Genomic DNA, 18,406 nt, shown 5'->3' on the forward strand with positions numbered 1-18,406 from the left:
CGCCACAGCATGGCTTGATGAGCAGTGAATAGGTCTGTGCCCACGAACCCTGGACCACCAAAGTGAAACATGCAAAATTAACCACTGCACCACTGGGCCAGCCCCAGATATTTCCTTAACTTGGTTAAGTATATTACCTCAGGGCTGGCCTGGTGGTGTAGTGGTTAGGTTCATGTTCTCTGCTTCGGCAGCCCAGGGTTGTGGGTTTGGATCCTGGGCACGGACCTATGCACTGCTCATCAAGCCATGCTGTGACGGCATCCCACATATAAAGTAGAGGAAGATTGCCATGGATGTTAGCTCAGGGACAGTCTTCCTCTCAAAAATATGTACATACCTCAATCCTAAAACCAGCATTCTGCTTAAGGTCATGGAAAAGTCAAGGATGCCTGCTATCTTTACTTCTATTTAACCTTGTATTGGAGGTATTAATCAGTGCACTTTGACAAGAAAAAGAAAGTAGAGGCATAAAAATTGGAAATGAAGAACCTGGAAACCCTAGTGAATCAATGATGAAACTAACTCAAACAATTAAAGCATTTAGCCAGATAGCAAGGTTGAAAATTAACAATCAGAACAACTTTGTGTGTTAATACAAATAACCAGTTGGAAGGTATAATTGGGGGGGAAAACCCATTTACAGTAGCAATAAAAAAGATAAAATACATAGCAATAAACTTAACAAGATTTGTTTAAAACTGAATGAAGAAAACTATAAAACACTCCAGAAAGATACAAAGTAAACTTAGATACGTGGAAAACATACATTGTTCTTGGTTAGGACGTCTTAGCCTGATCAAGATAACAGTTCTTCCTTAAATAATTTGTAAGTTTAATGTGATCTCAATAAAATACCAGCAAGCATTTCATGAAGGTAGACTAATTGATATGTTCATGTGGAAAAATATACACAGAAGAATAGCTAGGAAAATACTAGAAAGATAGCTATGAGGAGAGAATAGCCCTATCATATATTTTAAGATGTTATAAAGTCAGTATAATTAAAATAACTTGGTGCTGATGCTTGAATAGATAGATCAGTGGAGTAGAGTAGAAAGTCCAGATTGCAGGGACAAAGAAGGATTTTTTTTTCCCAAGGAAGACTAGCCCCAAGCTGTGCCCATCTTCCTCTGTTTTTTTATATGTGGGCCACCTGCCACAGCATAGCTTGATAAGCAGTGTGTAGGTCCCAGCCCAGGGCTTGAATTGGCGAATCCTAGGCTGCCAAAGCAGAGTGTGCAAAGTTAACTGCTGCACCTCCGGGCAGGCCCCAAAGAAGGATTTTTTAATAAGTAGGTTTGGGAGGACTGTATAGCCATTTTGAAAAAGCCGTAATTAGATTCACCTGTTCACAAGAATAAATTCCAAATTAATCGTAATTAGTCGTAACTGTAAAAAATGAAACTTTGCAAATAGTAGAAAAAATTGGGAGTGAATTTCTCTATAACCTTTATGTGAGGACAGGCTGTGTAACTCTGACTCAAAATCAAGGTTCTGTAAAAGAATAGGTTGATAAATTTCCCTTCATAAAAATTAGATTTTTCATGGCCAGAAACATAAAGACAAACTGGGAGCAAATATTGGCAATATACATCATAAATAAAGTGCTGATAATCTCTAATATACAAAAAACTTTAAGAATTGAAGCAGGGAGATGACATGAGTAAAATAGCAGAGCTCCAAAGGCCCATCCCTTCATAGAAATGTTGAAAAGTCAAGCAAAACTCTCAGAGTGGACTTTGTCAGAAACTCTGGGAAACAAAAGTTTACAGCAATCAAGCAAACACAGAATCAGGAAAAAGGCAATTTAAAAATGATAGGAAATTAGGACATTGAAAAACTTAAGTGTATACTGGAGAATTTTGAAAAACATGTGCATGCCCAGGCTCATGCATGCCACGGCTGAGACCTCCAGCTTTCCCTTCTAGTGGATCAGTAGGCTCAGTGGAGGCAGGAAGGGAAGACTAAGGCAGAGTTATAAATGGTCTAGGTAAGCACTCAAGGAGTACCCCGGCATGGAGCCAATCTGTGAAGACTGGGGGAAGTTTTTCTTGTCCTTGTACTGCTACTACTACTTTCCTCCTCCTTCTTTCTTCTTCCTTTTCTCTCCTGGTGTTCTAGGAAATCTGTCAAAACATAAGCTAAACTAGAGAAAAAGGAACAGCAGCTTCAGAGACCACACATGACAAAGAATAAAGACTTTACAAAAAGAGTTTAGGAAACAAACAAAACAAACAGCTACAGCAAGCAACTAAAACAAATCTTGAGGAGGGAGAAGAGTCTGATTTCCATAGTTACCATATTATAATATTAAAAATGTCCAGCTTTTGATGTAAAACTTAACATGCAGAGAAACAAAGTCTGGCCCATTGGTAGAAGAAATTCACAGAAACTGCTCCTAAGGAAGCATAGACACTGGACTTAATAGACAAAATTTTTAAATTAGCTGGAGGGAGAAATACAGTTGTAAAATAATAGTTGGAGATGTCAGTACTCCACTTTCAATAATGGATGGAACATATGGACAGAAAAATCAATAAGGAAATACAGGACTTGACCAACACTAGAAACCTCCTAGACCTAACTGATCTATAGAATGTTCCACCCAAAAAGAGCGGAATACACATTCTTCTCAAATGCACATGAAATGTTCTCCAGTAGGGACCATATAGTAGGCCACAAAATGTATCTCAATAAATTTTAAAAGATTGAAATCATATAAAGTATCTTCTGCAACCACAATAGAATGAAGCTAGAAATCAGTAACATGGAAAACTCAAAATATGTGGAAATTAAAGAACAGTCTTAAGCAACCAGTGAGTCAAAGAAGAAATCACAAGGGAAATTAAAAAATACTTAAAGACAAATGAAGGCTCAAACAGCATGTCAAAACTAATAGGATGCAACAAAAGCAGTTCTCACAGGGAAATTTATAGCATGAACACCTACCTTCAAAAAGAAGTGTTGATGAAAATGTGGAGAAATTAGAACCCTTGGACATTGCTGGGGGGCATGTAAAATGATACAGCTGCTATGGAGAAACAGTATGGCGGTTCCTCAAAGAATTGAGAGTAGAATTACCATATAATCCAGCTAGTCTGCTGCTGGGTATATATCCAGAAGAATTGAGAGCAGTGACTTGCACAGGTATTTGTACACCCATGTTTATAGGAGCATTATTCACAATAGTCAGAAGGTGGGAGCAGCCCAAGTGCCCATCAATGGATGAGTGGATAAACAAAATGCGTTATATATGCATACAATAGGATACTATTCAGCCTTAAATAGGAAGGAAATTCTGACCATGCTACAATGTGGATGAATCTTGAAGACATCATGCTAAGTGAAATCAACCAGTTACCAAAGGACAAATACTGTTTGATTCCACTTGTATGAGTTACCTAGAATAGTCAGATTCATAGAGTCAGACTGCTGGTTGCCTGGGACAGAGGAATGGGGAATTATTGTTCAGTGGGTACAGAGTGTCAGTTTGGGAAGATGGAAAAATTCTGAAGATGGATAGTGGTGACAGTTGCACAAAAATGTGAATGTACTTAATGCCTTTTAGCTGTACACTTAAAAATGGTTATTTGGTAAATTTTATGTTACATGTATTTCACCATGATTTTAAAAAGAGTCCTCAAATTAATAACCTAACTTTTCACTTCAAGTAGCTAGAAAAAGAAGAGCAAACTAAACCCAAAGCTAGCAGAAGGAAGAGAACAATAAAAATGAGAGCAGAGGTAAACAAAATAGAGAATAGAAAAATAAAAGAGAAAATAAACAAAACCGAAAGTTGATTTTTTAAAAAAGATCAACAAAATTAACAAATTTTTAGCTAAACTGACAAAGAAAAAAAGACTCAAATAGTGAAAATCAGAAACAAGTGAGTAGATTACCAAAATAAAAGGATTACAGGAAAAAATGATGATTACTCCTATTTTATATTATATAAAATATAATATAGATACTTCATTTTTGATATTTTATGTTGCTGTGTCTTCAACTTCACTGATATTTTCTTGTGTTTAATCTATTAATCTCTTTAAAATTTTCCTTTCAAATATTATGTTTTTCATCTCTAGAAGTTTAATTTGAGACTTTTTAATATCTTCTATTTCTTTCTTCATTATGTTTATGTTTTCCTTCACATCCTTGATCATGTGAAGGATGTTTATAATAACTTTTAATATCCTTGTCTGCAGTTTTGAGTTTGTTTTGAGACTTGTGTTTAAGCTTTTTGGGATCAAATCTAGAGTGGCCTTTATTCTCAGGATAATTTAGTTCCTTTCCTAAAGCATGGCCACTCTGGGGTCTCCACTAACGCCCCATGAATTCATCTAGATTTCTCCACTCTGAATGGTGGGAACTCAAACAATTTTAGGTCCTACATGAGCTCTGGCAGTTGTTCGGCTAATAGCTCCCCAGTAATCATTCTTTTCCTTGAAGTTCTTGCCTGGTGTCAGGCAGTTTCACCTTAAGCATGCACAGGTTGGTATTCAATCAAATACTCAAGCAGACTCCTATGCAGATTTCTGGAGCTCTTCCTTTGCGTAACTCCCTCCCGTTGGGTACTTTGTCCCAGAAATCTTAGCAACATCAGCCTCTCAAACTCCAGTTTCTTTCAACTCACCTCAGCAAGATTTCTGGGCTCTGTTTGGGTATTCCTCCCTGGACTGCAGTTCACAAATTGCCTTCAAGCTGAAACCTTGCATGATAGTGGGACTCATGCTGTTTGTTTCCCTTCTCTTAGGGATCACAGTCCTGTGCTGCCTGTTGTCCAGTATTTTGTCCAGTTTTTTTTCATTGTTTATGATGGTAGGGTAATTCCAGACGCTGATACTTTCTCATAGTCTGAAATGGAAGTTCTGAGGAGTGTTCAAAATTAACATCACCACTGAGCAACACAGGAATCTCATGTGCCTCTGTATACCCTTGAAAGGACACAGGATCACCATGTGCTCTTCCAGCCTGGGCTGAATCTCATCATGAGGAATTAGCAAACACGACATGAGGAACATTCCATTAAAAACCTGTGGTGGAGGGAGTCTGTTCTTCAGACATGGTCAATGTCATAAAAGAGAAAGCTGAACAATTCCAGATTAAAGAAAACTAAAGAGATATGAAAACCAAATGGATTATATTATCCTGAACTGAATCTTGTATTTAAGGAGGAAAAACACTATAAAGAACATTATTGGGTCAATTGACAAAATTGGATTAAAGAAAATATATTAGATAATAGTATTATCATTAAATTTTATACTGCTGGTAACTCTACTCTGGTTATAAGAGAGTGTTCTTGTTCTTATGAAATACACCCTGAAGTATTTAGAGCTAAAGGGGTATACTCTATGCAGCTTATCTCAAATGGTTCAGGAAAAATAGAGAAAGAGAGGTATTAAATGATAAAGCACATAGTGCAAAAGGTTAGCAATTGGTGAATCTGGGTGAGGAATATTATTCTTGTGCAACTTTTCTGAAAGTTTGAGAATATTTTCAAATAAAAATTTTTTAAAAATTTATACTTTGGAAAAATCTTTGGCAATGCCCATTAAAGCTAAACATATCTATATCTATATCTATATCTATATATATATATATTCTATGACCCAGCATTTCTACCTCTGGGCATGTACTTAAGAGAAATGAGTAAATTATAGCTCAATGAAAAAATTAAAATTATATATAAGAACAAATAGCTCTTTGGATAAGTCCCCAGTCCTTCTTAGCATTCCTTTGAAATGTGTAATTTTCCTTGAGATTAAACTAAGTTGTTATGTTATAATGCAGTGGTTCTCAAAGTGTGGTCCCCAGACCAGCAGCATCAGGGTCAACTGGGATCCTGTTAGAAATGCACATTTTTTTCTACTTCTCTGTCCAGACCACTGAATCAGAAACTCTGGAGTTGGGGCCCAGCAATATATATTTTAAGGAGCCCTCCAGGTGATTCTGGTGCATGCTATAGTGGAGAACCTCTCCTCTGGTGAACATACTGCAGGACCTACTGTTGTCTTCAAAAGTACTCTTTCTTTCATTTACAGCTTCTCCAATTTGGGAAATACCTGCTATATGAATGCTATTTTACAGTCTCTATTTTCACTCCAGTCATTTGCAAATGACTTGCTTAAGCAAGGTATTCCATGGAAGAAAATTCCACTCAATGCGCTTATCAGGTAATTGTTATGGACTTATTGAGTAAACTTCCACTTTATTAATTATAGAATGGCATTTTAGACACTTAAAATTTTATGTGCCATTGTTAGCAGTCTTTAAAGTATGCCATGCAGTGTTTTGTAAAACATGCTAAATTGTCCCTTTTGTTTTACCAGACGCTTTGCACACTTGCTTGTTAAAAAAGATATCTGTAATTCAGAGACCAAAAAAGATTTACTCAAGAAGGTTAAAAATGCCATTTCAGCTACAGCAGAACGATTCTCTGGTTATATGCAGAATGTGAGTACTAATTGTTTTTAAGCACTTTAGAGATAGGAGAAATTGAAAGGATTTTGGTGTGTTACTGATTTTTATTTCAAAATGCGATTTGTGTATGTGTGTTCATCACAGGTTGAAAAACTTGAGCACTTCTGGTAAGGTTCAATATGGCTCTTCTGTGTGTTTTATCATATTTTAGTAATATAGATGGGTGGTTTGCCAGTGTAGGAACTTGGGCTGTTTTAGCTACAAAGGGTATTTTAGAAAAATTAACTTTTTTTTAAAACAAAGTAAGGACTGATTCTTTTATTCATTTATGCTAATGCAACTGATAATTAAGAATATAAAATCTGTCATTTGTTTTTATTCGCAAAGTATATATCCCAGAATCATTGGAGTAAATCTGACCCTTTTCACGTGTTGTTGACTTCCAATTGCTTTAGTTGTATAAATCACAATGTTAATAAGCTATTACTGTGACAAGAAGTGTTTATTTTGATCTGATTAAGGATATTATGCCTTTTTAGGATGCTCATGAATTTTTAAGTCAGTGCTTAGACCAGCTGAAAGAGGATATGGAAAAATTAAATAAAACTTGGAAGGCTGAACCTGTTCCTGGAGAAGAAAATTTGCCAGATGTTTCAGCCACTAGAGTATACACTTGCCCTGTCATTACTAATTTGGAGTTTGAGGTTCAGCACTCCATCATCTGTAAAGCGTAAGTAGTCTTTAAGAAAGTCTTTTCCCTTTTAATTCTTTTTGGCAAGTGATTAAAACTGTTTTGGAAGATTTTAATTCTTAGCTCATTTTCCTTCCTATCTCAGGGAGAAACATAAACACAGACATCTTTTTTCAGTGTCTTTATCGTCTATAAAAATGCTTGGTGGGGTGAGAAGCAAGGAGAACTTAAATATTTTGTCATATGCTTTAATGCTGACTAAGCAGTTAATTTTGTTCTACTGGTGTGTGTGTGTGTGTGTGTGTTTAATCATTGTGTGGAATATTGAGTTCTTTGGGAATACTCATTGTTCTTTTCTTTTTCCCTGAAAAGTCTCCCTCCTGTTATTTTGTTGAACGAAATTGTTTTTATTAAAAACAGGTTTTTTTCAAAATAGATCAAAATTTGATTTATTTTTAATTTTTACAAAGCTCCTTAACCATGTTTACATTAATTATTCAGACTTATTTTCTACATTTAAGTAATTTCCCTGCTTATTATTAGGACTTCTGTATCACGCACTTCACATCAAAAGCTTCTATTTTGATTAATCTTGTAGTTATTGATAGTACATCTCTGATTACATTTTTTCAGAGAGAGTGGAATTCTTCAGAGCACCTGTATAAGTGAGAATTATTTCTATGGCTTTCACACATGACAGAATTACTGAGTCACAAACAGCCTTTCCCCTTCAACATATTATAGATACTGTCCCATTATATCCTGTTACTCTGTGACACTTGGGAGAAACTTGATTTTGAGGGTAATCTTTTTCTTCCTGAAAATCTGTGGTATGTTTTATTTTTGAAATTCACAATTTCACTAGTTTACATCTAGGTATTGACACTTTTTGTTAATTTTGCCTTTAACATGATGGGGCTTTTTCACGTGAAGATTTGGGGTTTTCTTCTGCTCAAGAAAGCTATTCTTTAAACTCTGCTTCTCTTCCATTTATTCTGGAATTTTCCTTTTTTTTCCCCCCATCCAGAGTTCAAGTACGTGGTTGTATATTCTAGTTGTAGGTCCTGATAGTTCTTCTGTGTGAACTGCCGCCACAGCATGGCTAAAGACAGACATATGGCATGGTTCCATGCCTGGGAACTGAACCCAGGCTGCTACAGTGGAGCACCCTAAACTTTAACCACTAGGCCATCAGGGCTGACCCTGGAATTTTCTTTAGATAAACTCAATACCATATATTGGCTCTCCATTCTCTGTCTTCCATATTTATCTATTTTTCTTAGGCTGCTCAAAATGATAGTATTCACTGAGGTCTCTTCCAGCTGTAACATTCTAGTATTTTTGACTAGAATTTTGAACATTCGTGTGGATGCTATAAAGACAGTAGTTTTGCATCATTAGTGTGACATTTCTTACCTTCATGATTTCTTCAGTCTTTTTTTTTCCTCCAGTGGATACATAATTTTTAAAGAAAAAGTCTGAGTCTTACAAATGCAGTTCATCTCCTTGTAAAAGCTGGAGACTCCATCAGCAGTTAATAATAGCATAGACGGGCCGGCCTGTGGCCGAGTGGTTACGTTTGGACGCTCCGCTTCGGCGGCCCAGGGATTCACTGGTTTGGATCCTGGGTGCAGACATGGCACCACTCATCAGGCCATGCTGAGGCAGCGTCCCGCGTGCCACAACTAGAAGGACCTGCAACTACAATGTACAACTATGTACCAGGGGCGTTTGGGAGAAAAAGGAAAAATAAAATCTTTTAAAAAATAATAATAATAATAGGATAGACAGTCATCTTTCCCTTTCTTCTGATGCACTTTCCAAACAAAATTTGTGCAAGTCAGAGAAGCAAAGTTTTTTTTCATTTAGTTGTTTATTTTGCTGAGGAAAATTCACCGTGAGCTAACATCTGTTGCCAACTTTCTTTTTTTTTTTTAATGTGGGTCACTGTCACAGCATGGCCACTGAAAGATGAGTGGTGTAGGTCTGCACCCAGGATCTGAACCCAGGCCACCAAAATGGAGTGTGCCAAACTTAACCACTAGGCCACCAGGGCTGGCCCAGAAGCAACGTTTTTGATTGTTGTTATTTCATTTAGTTGTGAGAGTGCCAACCAAATTTCTTTTGATAGGAAAGTTTCAGTTGCCGCTGGTAGAAATGGCCACGGGCAGCACAGGAAGAAAGAACACCACGTTGAAGTCGTGGCTACTGCACTGTGCCAGCAGTGTGAGTCAGGCACTCCAGTTGTGCAGGGCCCAGATACTTGGTGTTTGAGGTGTGCACACCAGTACATGAAGTGACATGGCTCATGGGGGGTAGGCGCACCTGGCAGCCAGGCTGAACAGTGGCCCAAGAGTTTGGCAAGTGTGGGAGGCAGCAAGGTTCTATGGGGCCACAGCAGCAGCAGTACAACTTTCCTCCTCGAAAGTCTTGCCTTAGTTACTCTATTAATAATTTTCTTTAAGGCAGTTCTTTAAACATGAAGCAGTTTCTGGCTGAAGGAAGATTCCATATAACTTATCCCTCTAATTGTAATTTTCCATGTTTAGCTTCTGTCACATCTGGCTGTAGGTTAGTTTGGCTAGTTTGCCAAATGCACTTATTTTTTTAAACTATTATAGTTTAAATTGACTGATTTTCAGTTATTACAAGGTATTTCAATATATTAATAATATATTCTCAAATATAAAGAATTCTTATGAATTCTCCATTCCAAGAACATAAACTATCTAAAACTAAATGCTTAATATTCCCCGTAAAACCTCCTTCTGCAGTCTTCCCTATTTTGGTGATGTCTGCTCCACACTTAGAGTTTATCAGTCTAAAAACGTTGTGTATTTCTTAACTTTTCTCTTTCTCTTACACCCCTACATCTCATATGTCAGCAAATCCTTTCAGCCCTTCTTCAAGATATATCCAGAATCTGACCTGCTTCTACCACCTCCATGGTCACCACTCTGGTTCGGGCCACTATCATCTCTTGCCTAGATTACTGGAATACCTTCTAAACTGTGTCTCTGTGTTTCTGCCGTTGTCTCTCTCTAGTCTATTTTAAACACATTAGACAATGTGGTCCATTTAAAATGGAAGTTAGTTCATGTCAGCTCTCTGCTGATAAGCCTTAAAATAAAAGCTGAAATCCTTACCCTGATCTACAGAACCCCATATGATCTGCCTTTCAGCAACCCTTTTCCCCAATTAACTCTGACTTCATCTCCTGCCACTCTTTCCCCTTGCTCATTCTGTTCCATTGAAACTAGCTTCCTTGCTTTTTCTTGAAAATACCAGGATTCTGATACCTCAGGGCCTTTTCACTTACTGTTTCCTCCATCTCAAATTCTCTTTCCCCCATATCATCACATAACTAAGTGCCCTTACTCCTCCTTAGCTTTATGTAAAAGCCACTTGCTTCATGAGGCGTTTTCTTGCTACCCTGTCTAAAATTCTAACCATCTACTCTGATTTTTTCACTTCCCTCTTCTCTAGTTTGTTTTTCTTTCTTAGCAGTTGCCATTATCTAACATACTATATATTTTACTTATATATGTATTTTTTATTGTCTCTCTCCAGTATAATGAAGTGTGAGGGGGGAGGTATTTTTGTCCTGGTTTGTTCACTGCTACAACCCCAGTGCCTAGAACAGTTCTGGCATATAGTAGGCATATTCAGTGATGTGTAACAAATTGCCCCAAACTTAACAGCTTAAAACAACATCCACTTATTAATTCACTCATCCACTTGTTAACTTATTAACTCACAGTTCTATAATAGGTTAGAAGTCTATGGCAGGGCGTGGCCGAGTTCCCTGCTTAGGCTATCAAAAGGCTGAAATCAAGGTGTTGTCTGGCTGTGCTCTCATCTGGTGTCCAGGGTCCCCTTCTAAGCTCATTAAGGCTATGGGAAAAATTTACTTCCTTACCATTGTAGACTGGGGTCCCCATTTTCTTGCTACCTGTTGGCTGGGACCACTCATTTCCTAAAGGCTGCCTATAGTTTCTTGCCGTGTGACGTCCATAGGCAGTTCACAGCTGTGCTATTTGCTTTCTCTAGGCTAACAGGACATCTTTCTGACTTCTAATCCCAGACTACTTCTGTTTGAGACCTCTAGACACAGATTTAAAGAGTTCTTGTGATTAGGCCTGACCCACCTAGCTAATCTTCTTTTCTATTAACTCAGTGTTAAGATTAGTAACATTAATTATATGTAAAGTAACATCATCGTGGGAGTGATAGCTCATCATAGTAACAAGTTCTCCCCACACCGAAAGGGGATGGAATTATACAAGGGCACAGGTCATCTTAGAATTCTGCCTATTAGAGAGGTGCTCATTAAGTATTTGTGGAATGAAGAACAAATATATTCTTATGGTCCCTAGTCTTCAACTTATGGCAATAGAGAACTGGGGCAGGAAATTGAATACTACTAAAAATTCTGATATGCAGACAAAATGAAAAATAGTCAACTAAAACTATTTAAAAGAAATCAGTTTGCTTCCAAGTAAATCGAATATGATCTTTTGATCTCTGTGCCTATTTTTTAAAATTCTATAAAAATATATTCAATGACCAAACAATTCTGCTATCTGACAAAAGTGCCTACGTAGTTTGCCAAGAAGAGATACAATTTTCAAAACAGCATTGTTCATATAGTCAAAAACTGGAAACAGTCCAAATGTCCATCCGTAGTAATACAGAACAGTTGTGGCATGCTCAAACAGATGAATACTAGACAGCAGTGAAAATGGGCATATGTGAATGGAAACTCCATATGCAGCAGGTGTGGTCAAGTCTTAGAATCATTGAACAAAAGAGGCTAGTTAAAAGAAAACATACTATGTGGTTCCATTTATGTGAGCTTCAAAAACAGTTAAAGCTCAACTATTGTGTTGGAAGTCAAGATAATGGTTACCTTTTGGGAGAAAGGAAGGGACAGTGATTGGGAAGGAGCATATGAGGAGGCTTCCAGGGAGTTTGATTTGAGTGGTGATTAAATGGTGTGTTAACTGATAATTCATCAAGCTGTCTAACTTTAATTCAGTTTTTTGAAGTTTTGGGGGTTTTTTTGAAAATATAATCTTAAAATTTAGCATTTTAAGAAAGTAAACACTTGCAATTGAGATTTTTACCTCTGTTGATTTAATATGGATTAAAGTAAGCATGAGAGGGGCCGGCCCCGTGGCCGAGTGGTTAAGTTCACGCGTTCCGCTTCGGCAGCCCAGGGTTTTGCCAGTTCCAATCCTGGGTGCGGACATGGCATTGCTCGTCAAGCCATGCTGAGGCGGCGTCCCACATGCCACAACCAGAAGGACATACACCTGGAATATACAACTATGTACTGCGGGTTTTGGAGAGAAGAAGAAATTTAAAAAAAGAAAAGAAAATTGGCAACAGATGTTAGCTCAGGTGCCAATCTTAAAAAAAAATTAAGCACGAGAAAAGTCTTAAATGTATATTTCTTATGCTTAGTCATAGTCTGTCAGTACGTGATAAGTTCTGTGGGGGAACAGTCTTTCTGAAGTATATTTCTATTTATTTTGTATTGCACAGTTATGCTTCTAAATGCTAACATTTGTCTTATTTTGTACAGATGTGGAGAGATTATTCCCAAAAGAGAACAGTTTAATGACCTCTCCATTGACCTTCCTCGAAGGAAAAAGCCACTCCCTCCTCGTTCAATTCAAGATTCTCTTGATCTTTTCTTTAGGGTAAGTAATATCTTTTGGTATTTTCACATAACTAAATTTTATATATCATAAATAATTTGAAGTTGGTTTCTTTAAGGTTCAGTTTCAATAAAATTTGCAGGGAAAACAAGTGAGAAATATTTATAAATATTTATTTTTAAAAACCTGATAAATCTAATTGTTAACTTATTGAAGAAGAAAATTGATTAAGTAGATTATGTATTTAGCTCAATAGCAAGTGTTTTAGACAATCTTAGCAGTTATTTGTAAACAGATCTTAATTTGAAGCATATGAAGTGACATATGGTAAAATTTGGTAATGTGAATTAAAATTGGAGACACTACATAAGTTGGTCTACTAAGATCTGAGGAAGGAAAAGTACTCTGCTTTTCCTTAGGTTGTGTGTACTCTGTTAGAAACAACGAGTCACGTTTATCCAAAGCTGTAGATGAACATTTGTGTCTGATATACTCTTACAGATAGAAAGTTTCTGGGGCATAATTGGATTTATTGTGTAGCAGCCCTTATAACTGATGGAAATTCTCCAGGATCACCCTTTGTCTCTGTAATAGTGGTTCTTGCTTTGTTGTAGCAAATGGGCAGGGTTGTCTTCCTAAGGTTAAAAGAAAAGTTCCATTCTTTAAATGATGAAGGTTCAGCTCCACCCAAAGATAAGTACTCTGCTTTTCTTTTTGTTTTAATCGTTCCTTACTATTCCTGTTATTGCTGTAGAATTTGAAACTTTTCCTATGTATCTTTACCTCCTTTTTTTAAGGACTTCTTGTTTCAGTTTTCTCTAGGTAATGATATCCACCCCAAACTTTGGTCCTTTTAGAGCAGTTGTTCTTAGTGGGCTGTCACCAGAAGATTGAGTTCCCTTATAAGAAAGGGGTAGAGTTACACCTAACAGACCAGGAACTCCGCCTAACCTGAAGGTGATCTTATCTCTGCTATGGCCAAATGTTAAAATCTGGATATTCTCTTGGCAGTAGTTCTTGGGTATCCACGGGGAAAAGGTTGAGAATCTGCTACTGTAGAGTCTAGTTACTATGATAAATTGAGAGATTTCCTTGGTAAAAAAGGAATTAGGAATTCTGAAGTAGGGCATGATATTATAAGATAACTATATTTGAGGATTAGGTCTTAATTTAGTAAGGCTGATGACTCTAGACACAAAACTTAATCTGGTCGGAGTTGTCATTCCACTGAACTGGTATGACTAGAGAGGATTACTAGCGTTTAATGGGGTAATGCTGATTCAACTTCATGCTTCTTTATTTTTCCCTCTTGTCTTTTTACAGGCAGAAGAACTTGAGTATTCCTGTGAGAAGTGTGGTGGGAAGTGTGCTCTTGTCAGGCACAAATTTAACAGGCTACCCAGGTAACTTAATTGCTCTTCAGTTTTTCTTCTTTAAAGTACTTAAAATATTACTGAATAAGTGAGGCTTGCCAGAATGGACTGATAAAGAAGGTCAGCAAAGCTGAGATATGAAAAGGATAGAGGATGGAAAGCTAGAATGCTCTTGCATAAGAAAGGAAAAGGATTTGGAATGCTAACGAGGAGAAGGAACTCCAGAGTCCCAAGAAGATGGCAACAAGAGGGTGCGGCTGGTGAGACTTTGGAATAATGATAGGGACTTAGCTAGTAGATTTTTAATTCAGTAATGTTTAGCATTCAGTTGTAGTTTGTTGTCCTATGTTGTGCTGTAGTCTCATTCCAAACGTTCAGTAAAAATCTGCTACACACACATACACATGTGCATGAAAATAAAATAGGAAGAGTAATTTTCTACAATGTGTGTGTTCCTTTATTCAGAGGATCTTATAAGTTGGTGAATTTCCTATAATCGTAAGTATTCTGAATTAGGAATGAAATTAACTTATATTAGTTCTATAAAAACAAACATAAAACCAAACTAGTTAGAAAAATTATGATGTCATTATAGAGCAGCTTTTAGTTCTTTCCAAGAATAAATCTCAACCACAAACAAGGCTATTATTAACATTAAGTATTTATATGGTACTTTGCCTACAGAGTGCTTTTCTTTCTTTTATTAGCTTCAGTTTTCTATGAGTAAGTACAGAGTTTCTGGAACCCAGCCCCTAGAGACTAGTTCTTTTACGTTCCATTATCTGTGCCTTCCTAGAAAATGAATTTCTTTTAAAGAAATGACTTTCTAAGTCATAGCAGCATTATGTTGATCATAGTCTGTATTTTTATTTAAGAGATTTGTTCTTTCCTATTTGTGTTTTTTTTTTATTGAGTTCATAATAGTTTACCTCATTGTGAAATTTCAGTTGCACATTATTTCTTGTCTCACCACGTAAGTGCTCCCCTTCATCCTCCTGGGCTCACCCCCTACCCCCCTACCCCTGGTAACCACTGAACTGTTTTCTTTGTCCATGCGTTTGTTTGTATTCCACATATGAGTGAAATCATGTGGTGTTTGTCTTTCTCAGTCTGGCTTATTTCACTTAGCATAATTCCCTCTAGGTCCATCCATGTTGTTGCAAATGGGATGGTTTTTTTCTGGCCGAGTAGTAGTCCATTGTATATGTATACCACATCTTCTTTATCCAGTCATCAGTCAGTGGGCACTTGGATTGTTTCAATGTCTTGGCTATTGTGAATAGTGCTGCAATGAACATAGGGGTGCATATGTTACTTTGGATTGTTGATTTCAAGTTTTTGGGTTTTTTTTAAAGATTTTATTTTTTTCCTTTTTCTCCCCAAAGTCCCCCGGTACATAGTTGTATATTCTTCGTTGTGAGTCCTTCTAATTGTGGTATGTGGGACGCTGCCTCAGCGTGGTTTGATGAGCAGTGCCATGTCCGCGCCCAGGATTCGAACCAACAAAACACTGGGCTGCCTGCAGCGGAGTGCGCAAACTTAACCACTCAGCCAGGGGGCCAGCCCCCTGATTTCAAGTTTTTTGGGTAGATACCCAGTAGTGGCACCTTTGTCAAAGATTAGCTGTCCGTAGATGTGCAGTTTTATTTCTGGCTTTCAGTTCTGTTCCGTTGATCTGTGTGCCTGTTTTTGTACTAGCACCATGCTGTTTTGATAACTATGGCTTTGTAGTACATTTTGAAGTCAGGAATTGTGATGCCTCCAGCTTTGTTCTTTTTTCCTCAGTATTGCTTTAGCAATTCAGAGTCTTTGGTTGCCCCATATGAATTTTAGGATTCTTTGTTCTATTTCCTTGAAGAATGTCATTGGGATTCTGATAGGGATTGGATTGAATCTGTAGATTGCTTTAGGTAGTATAGCATAGTTTTTAAGGAGAAATACAGTGGATAACTTCAGTTTACAAATTTTTGAGTTTGTGGCTTCTTTGATAAAGGTATATATGGTAAGAAAGGAAACAGTTTTCCATAAATCAGACATTATTTCTGCCTAGAATTGAGCTTTGTTCTTATATCTGAAATTCAGTTTTTAAAGTGTTCTTGTGGGCTGTGAAATATATTTAGTCCATCTGGCAGAGATTATGTTCTGTATCAAAGGTGAAAAGGTTACCACAATAGTAACTAAAAAGAAGTGTTTTTATACAGCTAAAAGCCTTTCCAGACCCACAAACCAGATTTGGCATGTAAATTTTGTAGAACTTTTTTCTGAGTGGAGAAAATTTTTGTTTCTCTCTTAGCTTTCTCCAGAGAAAGTGCTACTGAAATAAAAATAGTTCTTGTCAAAAATCATCTTGAAAAAATTAATGTTCACCATCAAAGATAAGGCATGTTTAACACTTCAATTAAATTAACACTAATGGTTATATAGCCCCTATATTTTTTTAAACTGTGTAACATTGAGGTAAATAATTTAAGGATTTAGCCCAATATCAATACGAGCATTTAAAAATTTAGTGCTATTGTATGATGTGTTTTATTTGGTGCAGTTTTTTTCTAGGAATATATTTTACCCAAACCTCATTAATCCAGCCAATGCCCATGTTTTATTTTTATTAGTATTCTTAGTACCTTCCACAGTGCCTAGCACAAGGCAGGTATTCAGTCAATGTTCTTTGAAGGATCTTTAATTTGGCCAAATGTGTTCTTTAAATCAAAAACTGTCTAACATGATTAGTTAACAGTGATCTCTTTTCACCTATGAGAGAGTCACATCTACTTGTATGAACTAGTAATGTCTTCACCTCCTGTTTTTCAGGATCCTCATTCTTCATTTGAAACGATACAGCTTCAATGTCGCTCTGTCACTTAACAACAAGATTGGGCAGCAAGTCGTCATTCCGAGATACCTGACCCTGTCCTCTCATTGCACTGAAAGTACAAAAGCGCCCTTCACCCTTGGTTGGAGTGCACACACAGCAGTGTGAGTCCTTGAGAGAGAGTTTCTCTGCCTTCCTTACTGAAGTAGAAAGGCCGTAGTGTCTGATCAAAAGAATGACTGAACTAGATAACATGACTTGCAGGTAAAATCAGACCAAGAAGGAGATTTTAATTTTGCTTTATTTTCGATTTTGTGTTAAATTACTGCCTGATTGAAGTAATTGAATTAAATGCTTAAACAAGATTCTTCCAAGCACGTTAATTGCCTTTTTTAGTAAGTTCCCTTTGTAGGGAGTGCTCTTACTCTTTTAGATCACTAGAAGACAGTTGGATACATTTTGGAAATAGAAACCAAATTTGCGTGATCATGAAAGTCACCTCAGCACTAAAAATACCAATTCCTGTGTTCATTCCCTAGAAGTTGTGTTTCAGTAGATCTGAGGTAGGGCTTGGGAATCAATATTTTAACAAATGCCTTTGCTGACTCTTCGAGATATGCAAATTTGAGAAACAGTATACTAAATGTTATGCTGGGGCCCAAAAATAGATTGTGTCTTCATTAATGTGTTGTCGCGAATGTAAGTGAAGAACTTCAGTGGCTCCTAGAATTTTTCATGAGAAAAGAAGTAACCTTTACCTTTGATTTTGCTCCATCATGTATGCTGGGAAGACTTCAGGGCTTCTCCGAATGTTGCACTTTCTTCTGCGTACTTCCATTGCTTTGGAGCCATATATTGCAGTTCTTTTTTTATACTCGGACACTAGTTTGGTAGAATCATGAAGTTCTAGAACTTTAGAATTGAAAGGGATTTTAGAGATACTGTGTAAATTATTAATTTTGTAGAAGAGATCCAAGGAGATGAGATAATTTTCTTAAGGTCATACAGTAAGTTACTGGAAGAGCCAGATCTCTTGGCTAAAGTGGAAGGATAAACATTCAGAAAGTGAACGAACATTTGCTAACATGAACTGATGCAGTTTTTTAAAGTGTGTTTTACCTTGGATTAATAATTGAAATGTGTACTACATCATATAAGTTTACACTAAAGGCCTCAGTGGATCTACTAATAAAGACATGTACCCAGAGAGTCAGTGGCTCTAGGTTTTCTCTTATGACCTTCCTTTGGCAGAGATGTTTTTGCTTGATGCAAACTGCCTTCTGCTGGTAGAGCTCTTACTCTTCCTGGCACTACAGTAGTACCGTCAGTGTAGCCTCTTCATGATCACAGGCCTGAAACCAGGCTCTGATGCTATAGTTAAGCTTTAAAACTTTGGGCAAATATTTGACTCGTCTCTCGGGAAAATAATAGGGTGTTTGTGAAC

The 18,406-nt window shown here is 37.0% G+C and overlaps 1 protein-coding gene across 5 annotated transcripts in view; it reads left to right on the forward strand.

Moving 5' to 3' along the window:
• Positions 1–18,406, forward strand: part of USP37 (ubiquitin specific peptidase 37) — a 96,617-nt gene that overhangs the window by 43,760 nt on the left and 34,451 nt on the right. For all 5 annotated transcript variants that reach the window (XM_046643167.1, XM_046643164.1, XM_046643166.1 and 2 more), the window contains 6 exons: positions 6,045–6,176; positions 6,333–6,456; positions 6,963–7,153; positions 12,702–12,819; positions 14,101–14,180; positions 16,962–17,126. In XM_046643167.1, the coding sequence (XP_046499123.1) occupies positions 6,045–6,176; positions 6,333–6,456; positions 6,963–7,153; positions 12,702–12,819; positions 14,101–14,180; positions 16,962–17,126 (810 nt within the window). The remainder of the gene's footprint in view (positions 1–6,044; positions 6,177–6,332; positions 6,457–6,962; positions 7,154–12,701; positions 12,820–14,100; positions 14,181–16,961; positions 17,127–18,406) is intronic.

This window comes from Equus quagga, chromosome 17 (genome assembly GCF_021613505.1).
Source record: "Equus quagga isolate Etosha38 chromosome 17, UCLA_HA_Equagga_1.0, whole genome shotgun sequence".
Lineage (NCBI taxonomy): Eukaryota > Metazoa > Chordata > Mammalia > Perissodactyla > Equidae > Equus > Equus quagga.